At 36.2% G+C, this 9843-nt stretch overlaps 1 protein-coding gene across 3 annotated transcripts; it reads right to left on the reverse strand.

The window, feature by feature from the left end:
- Positions 1-249: 249 nt before the first annotated feature.
- On the reverse strand, positions 250-8276 carry LOC103723337 (haloacid dehalogenase-like hydrolase domain-containing protein 3). Of its 3 annotated transcripts, none has more exons than XM_008814224.4 (4): positions 8004-8276; positions 1640-2053; positions 910-1116; positions 250-826 (listed from the first exon to the last, which is right to left on the reverse strand). In XM_008814224.4, exons 2-4 carry the CDS (start codon positions 1895-1897, stop codon positions 515-517), a joined length of 777 nt encoding a protein of 258 aa, XP_008812446.2. In that variant the 5' UTR covers positions 1898-2053; positions 8004-8276; the 3' UTR covers positions 250-514. The 3 variants fall into 3 exon arrangements, with proteins under 3 accessions (XP_008812446.2, XP_008812447.2, XP_038979151.1); XM_008814225.4 differs by having other exon boundaries at positions 8086-8263; XM_039123223.1 differs by lacking the exon at positions 8004-8276 and adding an exon at positions 7072-7618.
- Positions 8277-9843: the final 1567 nt, after the last annotated feature.

Raw genomic sequence — 9843 nt, forward strand, 5'->3', positions numbered from 1 at the left:
GGAAGCATTCCCTTAAATTGCAGAGAAAATTTTTTGTTTGCCAGTGGTTCCCTCCTGTTGCTTCCCCTCAACACATGAACAACAGAGTGGTGGGCTGCAAGAGAACTATCGATAATCCTACTTCAAATAATTAACATCGTAGCAAATTCTTGACTCGAGCTGCACTTTGAATGATGAACTCCATGATGTGCTATGCCTCAAACTTCACAAGATTATGTCATTTTCTAGGTGATATGATGAAGCTAAAGAAAAGAAAACTGACATGGTTTGTAATTATGATTCATCTCTTCAGAAATCCTTGGATAAGTATCTCATAGGGATGTTATCAGTTGCAGGAGTCAGGTCTCCCTTACAGGTGGTTTTCTCTCCTTCAAAAATGTCATAACCACCTCGATTACATGGGCACATCATGTCCCAAAAGAGACCAAAAATGAAAAAGTAAAAATAGGAAAAAAGAAATAGCATTCTTCATTTATAGAGGTGTTGGACCAATTCTACCAGTACCTATAGATTGCTAGGCTTTTTGGCCAGCTGCAATCATTTCTTCCTTGGTGAGCCAATCCTGAACAGCCACAAGATCAGGAAACACAAGAGCACCAGACTGTCTCCAATTCTCCGAATCTGGTGTCCTAAATCTATCCACAAGCAAAGCATGCATTCCCACGCTGCGGGCTGGGATGTAGTCCTTGCGCATGCTGTCCCCAATGTGAAGTGCTTCTTCTGGTGCTATATTTCCAGCCTTCTCCAGTGCAATCTCATATATCCTCGGGTCTGGTTTTTCAACACCCACGAGGCCCGAGAACACGCCAAAGTCCCATTCTGATCCCTGGGTTACAAAAGGATGAACCATTAACGACCCAATAGATGGAGAATTAATGTGAGACTATGAATGGAACTGATTACAGCTACCTGATTCAGTCCTAAGGCAGGAAGGATGACATCCTGATACCGGTATTCTGCATTGCTGACAATGACAACAATGAGGCCTTTTTGACGTGCCCATCTCAGGAAGGGCTGAGAGTCGGGAAATACTGAGTAGGGTGCAGAAGAACCAAAAGATGCATATATGCGTCTGAACACCTTCTCAAATGTCTCATCATCATATTCATAGCCTGCCTGCAGCATAACATTACCATCGAATAGAGGTAATTAGCTAGATATGCTACATCCTTTATCTGAAAAGCAGGGGAAAAAAAAAATCAGATTCTACCTCTGTAATTTAACTACTAATCTAGAGATCAATTGAATCTTGAGTCATGCACGGGGTGTCTGATGGTCATTCATGATCACCGATTGCAGCCCTCTGGGCTAGTCAGATTTTGATATATGACTAAACCAAGGCTAACTACTTTGATGGTTAGATTTACTAAAGCTTGATCAAAATATTAGTTAAGTATTACAAATTTAATAATCAAATATAGTCTCTTTTCACTTGCTTAATGTAAAGTGCGGGAGGGCCTTTTTACACTTTTCCCTCCAAATATATATGCGGATTCAGATGATCTGTATGCATTATCACATTAGTTGTTTAAGTGTATTCTCTCATGAATGATTGTAGAGGCATGCTGACAGAAGATCCCAAAACAAAATGACCACAAAAGATAGGCACAAGATTTATCAAGATTGTGATTCCGCTTACCCTGATAAAAGAGTCCTTGACACATGATCTCCACCAATCAACATTTGGTATTTTTGCTGCATAGCCAAAACATGGGTATCGTTTTGCCATTTCAGTGTATGCTGCCTTAAAGCCTTCATGCATGCGTTTGTAATCAGGGCAGGGCAACCCTACTGACTTGGCTGCCATGCAGTAGTAGTCCCCAAGTTGGCCTTTGTAAGCTATCAGAGTACCAGTGACATCTACAGTGATACAACGGAGCTTCGACAGGATTGACATTTTTGGCAATTACTTTAAACTGTTGCTTGTTCAAACTGACATGTCAGTTCTGTTCATATATGAAACACTGACAAGTTATCCAACAGTAAACTGATCAACAAGCTAAGCAGCTACTTCAATGGTCGCATCTGTCCATTTGCATGCACACAAATGACTCTGCATGTTGCACATATTCCAAATATTATTACAAATTACAAATCAAGAATTAATTTTGTAAATAAGAAACATGTTCTGAAGCAGATATGAAGGCGACAGTTACTATCTGCCCATTAGAATGCCAAAGAAATTGTTCATCCATAGTCTGTTAAGAGTTGTAATCATGGATAAGCTACAGGAGTTTATCATGAAAAAGCACAGAGAGGGAAGAGCTTGAGCTCCACCTAATATAGTAATTGATTTGGAAAGCTTGTACATCTTGGTTGTAAACATGAAGATTACAAACGTTACACAATAAAGTGGCCAGTTTTTTGTTCTATCACATGAAATTGTGTGCATATTTATGTGATTGTGGTTGGACAGATGCAAGATGGTCAGCAGCAGTAGTATCCTCAAGCATAGAATGCTACATGGTAATCATGCTATAATCATAAGCACTAAGCCCTAGACCAACTAACTAGAGGATTGTAGATTCATTTTTGCCTATGCTTACAATTGACTGTGTCATTCTCCGGTAAAGCAAGTTTTTTCATCTTTTATCATAACTTCCATTCAGGTTTTCCTAGTCTTCCCTCCTCTGGATATGAACCTTTCACGGAACTCCAAAGCCCTGTGCTTGCAGAAGTCTTCTCAAATTTTTCTTGTACATTACCAAACTAGTTTCATCAATTTAACAGTACTAGAACCTACGCTGCTCTTATGCGTACTCTATGTCCCTATATATGATCCTATATTTCTTTTTTTAAGAATAATGGTGGGAGTGCTATGAATCATTTCATAGAAATGATGAAAGATTTATGTGGGGAAACACCTTCCAGCCTTTGAACAAGGAACCTCCTACTAACAATATATAGGTGCAACTACTAGGCTATATCCCTAGTTTCCTTTATCTTCATTTTATTACACCTCCAAGTCTCAATACACATGGCAATCACAAAATAACCAGAATGACCTCTCGACTTCATCCACCCTCTCTCAATCTATCAGGTACATCTTCGAATATTTATCTCCCTTTCTGCATAGCAGATCCAATATAAAGAAAATGATGCCAATGTGCCATCTTCACTAATTTTAAAATTTTAATGGAGGCCCCAATTCATAATGTTCCAGCTGTGATTAAATTTCTTTACAATTGTTTTTCCCATGCCCAGAAGGACAAAGATGGAAGGCTCGCACAAGTTCACTTATCAAGAAAAAGTGGTTTCAATAAAGAAAATGACCAATATATTATTCATTCGGAAATTGGAAGTCTAAACTAAAATGATCGAGTTAATAATTCATAATGCACTAACATGAAACCCAACAAATAATTGAAAACTACACAATATCTCAAAGGTAACAATAATATCTCAAATGATTGAGTTAATTATTCATAATGCACTTGGATAAGACAAAACAATTTCAGTAACAATGATAGCTCCAGTTTTTACTGTCATTATCATCATCAAAGCCTTATTTCAACTATTAAGTTGGGTTGGACAAGGCCAATACCATAATTTAAAATTATCTCTATAATTTGTTGCCAACATGATATTTGCCTCCCTTGCCAAGGTTCAAGAAATGCATTGTATTAGCTCATGATATCAAATAAAAAAAGAATGATGGGAGGGGAAAGAAATTGATTTACTATAGCTTTGATCCTATTGTATGTATTTTTATCCTGTTGGATTACGGGAGTCCTAATGTTATAGGAACACAGTGTTGGAAAGTTTGGTATCTTACTATATGGGTTCTATAGGAATTCATAATCTATAGTTGAGGGAAGGTTTTGATCATGTGGGAGGCTAATTGCTTGGTTGTTAGAGACAGTTTTAAATCTTAGTGGGATGGGGGGCATCCTAGCTGTCCCATCCTGTTCGTGTGAGAAAATGGGGAACTAGGATGGGCTGAGACTCCAAAACCCATCCTCACAGGGAAAGAAGAAAAAAAAGAAAAAGGAAAGAAAAGAAAAGGAAAGAAAAGAAAAGGAAAAGAAAGAAAGAAAGGAAAGAAAATGGAAAGAAAGAAAGGAAGGAAGGGAGAAGAAAAGAAAGGAAGGAAAGAAGTAAGAAAAGAAGGGAGGAAGAAGAAAAAGAAAGGAAGAAAGGGAGAAGAAAAGAAAGGAGGGAAAGAAGTAAGAAAGGAAAAAAGAAAAAAAAGGAAAGAAGTAAAAAAGGAAAGAAATAAAGGAAGGAAAGACAGAAGAAAAGAAAGAAAGAAAAGAAGAAAAAGGAAAAAATTATGGAACGAACGATGAAGAAAAAGAAAGGAACATAAAAAAGAAGAAAACAAAACCAAAAAAAAAAAAAGAATAAAGGCAGAGAGATGGAAGCCTACCAGGAATCCAGGATGCTTGTTTGGGATACCTGCCAAGTAGGGCAGGACAGCAAGGCATCTCATCCCGTGGAGAAACCAGGACACCCCCATCCCACAGGAATTAAAACCTTGGTTAGGGACCTTGTAAGAGGGGACCTTGTAAGAGTCAAGTTAAGATAATAAATGAAGGGGAATATGGGTGGCTAAAAGAGGAGACTTATAATTCAATCAAGAAAAGAAAAGAAAGAGAACAAGAAAAAAGCTCTCTCACACACCTCTTCCTTCTTTTCTTTCTTAATTATTATTGCATAGTCTTATATTTCTACTATTTATATACCTTTGCATGTATTTATTTAAAGATGATCTTAATTTTAGATATCATAAGTAATTGAATCAAGGCACTAGTTTCCTTCCATCCTTTCCTTCTATTTATCGATGTATTCTGTTGAGGAATTCACTATATTTGCCATTTATAGAGATCTTGCTGTAAAAATTAAACCTTGAAAGCAAAGATCCACTAATAAGCCCACAAAGATCTTCCCCAAATCATGTATAAGTTTTAGTTTCCTAAAATCCTTCATGACCCTTAAAACCATTTTGCAGGTTTGGAATGGAATTCTCCACGTCTTGTGATCCATGGAATACATCCCTTTGGCCTTGTTTCTCGAAACAGGACAGGAAAATGGTCTCCTCGCTCGAACAGAGTTTTCCTAAACTTGAATACATCAAAAGCTACCGAACGTCAACAGCAAGAAAAAGAAAACCATAGATCTTGATATGTTATCCGACTGCTGATTTTATCTAAAACTGTATGAGGATTTTACGTAATAGAGGATATGGTATATATGAAATGATATGGGGATCATCCCCAAGTGGATTGCATAAAACAAAATCTAGATTTATACCCTATATTTTAATAGAACAAAGATGACAACCTCATGGCTTCTTAGCAAAACAAAAAAAATACACCATTTACATCACAGAGAAAAGAGGGGGGGAAATCAGCTAGTTATTCTAATGGAGAGAGAAAGAACTTGTCATTGGTTTTTATATCTCATCATCCCTCATAAAAAGTTACAGAAGTGGGCAGTGTCTCCCTAGATTTTCCAATCCATCTTAGCTGGCCTAGGACCACAGGTAGCAAATACAAACCTACCCTGCTATAAAGACACTAGCTTAATGGTACTGAATCTCTCATATGATAAGCCATGCATGCGTTTTGCATAATGCAACCACAAGTTTAGATATATTAGATAACTACAATGCAGAAACATCACTAGGAGTCTTGCACAAGTGTAGGAATGGGATCTGGAATATCACATGCATGTTTGTGAATTTGGTTGGCTTAAGTCTTTATAACATATTCTTATCATCACTCACCCAAACACCTACACCCCCCCCCCACCCCCCAACAACACACACACACACACACAAAAAAAAAAAAACACGTGCAAACAAAAAGGGGAAAACATTAACATCTACTTTTCACACATTGAAGAACCTATTTGCACAAAGTCAAAAGATATAGGAAATATGTTAACATATAACCACATACTGTAGAAGTTTATTAATTTAAATTTATCATTAAGGTTTAATATAACTAATTTTATTTAGATCTTTCACCAAATGAACAGTTATTTTGAGAAGAAAAGAAATAAAAACTTCTTGCTACAAGATAGCCATGCCTAAAGAGATCTCATAGAAAGGAGGCTCTCAATGGTCACAAGGGAGAAGGAAGGGGAGAGGGAGGGGAAGAAGCTTGTAAATATGCCTGTAGAGATGAAAGACGTTCTACGTATTAGTGGGAGGCGGAGTAGTGCATAGGGAGAAAAAGATATAGAATAGGTATATTATAAATAAATAGGCCATATGCATGGATTTGCTGAGATAATGCAATCAAAATTAATATCAAAGTATATATCTGACTAATTCTCTCTTCACTGTAAGTATCCAAAGTATCTAACTCAAGGGGCTATTGCCCAAGACCTGTCTCACAAAGGTTTCATGCGAAAACATTCAATCTCAAGAGTCTGTATGTACTTTTGAAAAATCATGTTAACTAGGTGAAATTTGACCTCCTCTTGTCATAAGCATGATATGTAACCACGTACATCAATGAATCATCAGACACATGCAACTTTAAGGGGTCGGCATTTCAATCTTGCTTAGTAATTTTAAATTGACTCGAGAAAAGGTTACCAACATCTGGATGTATCACAAAAAGAATCTTGAGGAGTTCCATGACAGGATAATAAACGAGGTTAATTTAGCATTATTTCATGTGTACATGGATACACTGCAATTAGTGGAGATCATAGGTGCATGGAGTAAGAATGCAAGATCAGGAAGAAACATACCTAGACAAGTATAAAGAGTGGAAGCATGTCAAAAGAATTTGTATTAAGTTATAATTTACCTCAAAAATAATATCAAAGAGGAATAGCAATGTTGCTCAAGTGGTTAGACAGTTATACTCAACTCTTTTACATGATTGTGAAGTGCATGGAGAAGAATAACAAGAAATCAAGGTCATCGTGAAGCTAAAATAACATTAAAAAATTGAATTTTTTTATCAACAGCTCAGTCACTGAAATAAACAGAAAAAAAAAACTATACAAGAAACAGAGGTTTAAATCCAAATTCGACCTTGATTCCATGATACAGGAGAATCAGATCAAAGAATGACGGCATTTCACAGTCAGTGGAATCAAAGACAAACTTACAGAGGAGTTTGAGAATGTCATATCGAAATACAAACTCCAACATTTTATTGCTGCTATATAACAAAAACCTAGAAGAAACAGAAAGAATCACATCTTAATTTCATGCCTGGCACTCCATGCCTACTAAGAATGAACAATCAAATAAGCAGAGAACATGTTGCCACGATCATTATTGGACTCGTACAGATATCTAGGATGTAGAAAGGGTATCGCATCAAAATTCCATTTCAAATCTTTGTTACTACTACAATAAGAACAATTAGATAGGAATAGGAGAAGCACATTAGTAGAACCAAAATCAAACTAAAGAAAAATCCTCTCCTTGGCTACTAAAATAAAAGACAAAAATCAGAGTACACGATAGACAGCCACCGATGCAATCAAACCCAGATTGATCTCCATAAGAAACATAAGAAATCAAAGAAACCCCATTTTCATCTCTTCACTAGTATTAGTAAAGAAGAAATTCAGAGAGAAGCATAATATCTCTAATAGGCTTGCAAAAGAAACATAGGAAATCACTTCCTAATACTATATCTACCATTCTATCACTACTAAATAAGAAGAACTAATTCAGAGAAGAAGACGATACCCGACAACAACTGCAAGTTGCAACAAAACCCAAATAGATCTCAATAAGCAACGCAAGAAATCACATCCAAAATCCCATCTTTACCTCTCCATTACTACTAAAGCAGAAGAAGAAAACCAGGAAAAAAAACCCTAATACCTCAAAAGCAGCACAAAGAAATCCAAAAGAATTCTCCGAAGAAACAAAGGATATCACGTAAAGATGTAATCTTTCTCACTCCATTACTTATAAAAAGACTCAGACGACATCGAAAGATCTCTCCTTTTTCCATTTCTGCCTTTAATTAGTGAATGTGCATATGAAAAAATCGTCAAGAAAAACCAGGAAAACGAAGTCCCACCGGATCTGATGCTGCCCCAGGGCTGAAACTCCGAGGAAGAAAAATGGAAAAAGTTCCACTTTTTGAAACCGGCAACACGTACCGGGGTATTGGGATCTCAGAGCTCAAGGTTTTGGTGCCGTCTCATCCGGGCTCCAAGTGGTTTCGGTGCTTGTTTAGAGAGAGTGAGAGAGGGAACGAGGGCGAGGGAGACTGTGAGAATACCGGGGAAAGCAGTCCCTGGTTTTGGGCTCTTGATTCTCTCATTTTCAGACGCAGTTGGGATGCGTCAACCACCGCCCGTGTCTCGCGGATACCGGAATACAGGATTTATAATACTCAAAACAAATAATATTTTTAAATATATATATATATATATAATTATTTCTTTATAGTAGATATCTATATTTTCTTATAAATTTATTATTTATCTGTATATCGTTATAAATATTTTCTTCCTACATATCTTTGAGGACATATGTATAAAATAAAATAAATGATAAAGATAATCATGTAAACATTAAATTTGCAAGAATATATATATTTTTTTTCCTCTTGCTACCATTAGAAAACTTTTTATAAGCTTCTATTTTTTCTTCACTAAAGTAGTTGTATAGCAACCTTCATCATCAAATACTCCATCAGAGATCAAATGGAGGTAGATATCTAAAACATGTCTCACATATTTCAGCAATAGTTGACACCCAATGCCGATTTCCATGCAAACGTCTCTCATGCCCACAATCTTAATTACTTCATTATTTTCCATCCTGCCAAAATCACCACTAATATAGGATGTGAAAAAGTCTCGCCGAAAAGTAATATGAAAAAAGCACCCGAGTCAACAAACCAAGTATAATCCTAGTATGTAAGATTTATCCAAATATCATCACAACTAATAACGACATCACCATCAGATGCAACTGATGTTGTATCTTTTTCTTTCTTCTTTTCATCATCTCTCCCCCTTGATTGTTCTCTTTTAAATTTTCTGCACTTTCTTTTTATGTGCCCTAGTTTGCCATAATAAAAATATTTGATCTCTTTTCTGAATATGAACCTTCATCTTGACTTATCATGATTGTTAGAATTTTGCAAGATTCTAATTTTACTCCTCCCCCGCCCTTCTGTAACCAATGCCTCTTATTGTGTAGTCACACCATGTTCACTTCTTTTAGTCTCTTCATTAAGCATATTGTCTTTATGTAATACAACCAAAGTTTTCCTACTATCAAGCAAGGAGCTAAGCAGCAACAATGCTTGCAACTCATTGTCTAGCATCATTTTTATAGTAGTTGGCTAATTTTGAAATATACTCAAATGCTCGGCCACTAAACTTCCCTCCTTATACTTCATATTCACAAGCTTTCTGATCATGAATATCTTTCACTCATAGAGACTCTCTAATTTCTTCCATAAACTATGGATATTAGTCTCCATAGCAACATGATGAAAAACACTATCATTTAGTCACTGCCTAATTAATCCAACCGTCTTTCTATTCATTTTCTTCCACTCGTGTCGAGTTTTGTCACTTGGTTTGGCACTATCTTCTTCAATGGGATCATACAAAACTTTCCAAAATAGCAAATCTTCCATTCAGAGCTTCCAAACTAAATAATTACAAGATGTGATTTTAACCATACTACTGTTAGATGTATGCCCTAGAAGCCAATTTGGCTGACACATTGTTGATTCTAGGGACATAATTTTGTACTTGACTATTTATTATTGAATAAATAAAAGGCATCTTTTTCATTCATATTGTTTATGTGTCTATGAATCGTCCAAGAAATTAATAAGATGATGATACATATTCTCAAGAGTTGAGAATTTGAGCCATGTATCATTGGTGATTAAT

Source organism: Phoenix dactylifera, unplaced genomic scaffold (assembly GCF_009389715.1).
Source record: "Phoenix dactylifera cultivar Barhee BC4 unplaced genomic scaffold, palm_55x_up_171113_PBpolish2nd_filt_p 002220F, whole genome shotgun sequence".
In the NCBI taxonomy this organism is placed as follows: Eukaryota; Viridiplantae; Streptophyta; class Magnoliopsida; order Arecales; family Arecaceae; genus Phoenix; species Phoenix dactylifera.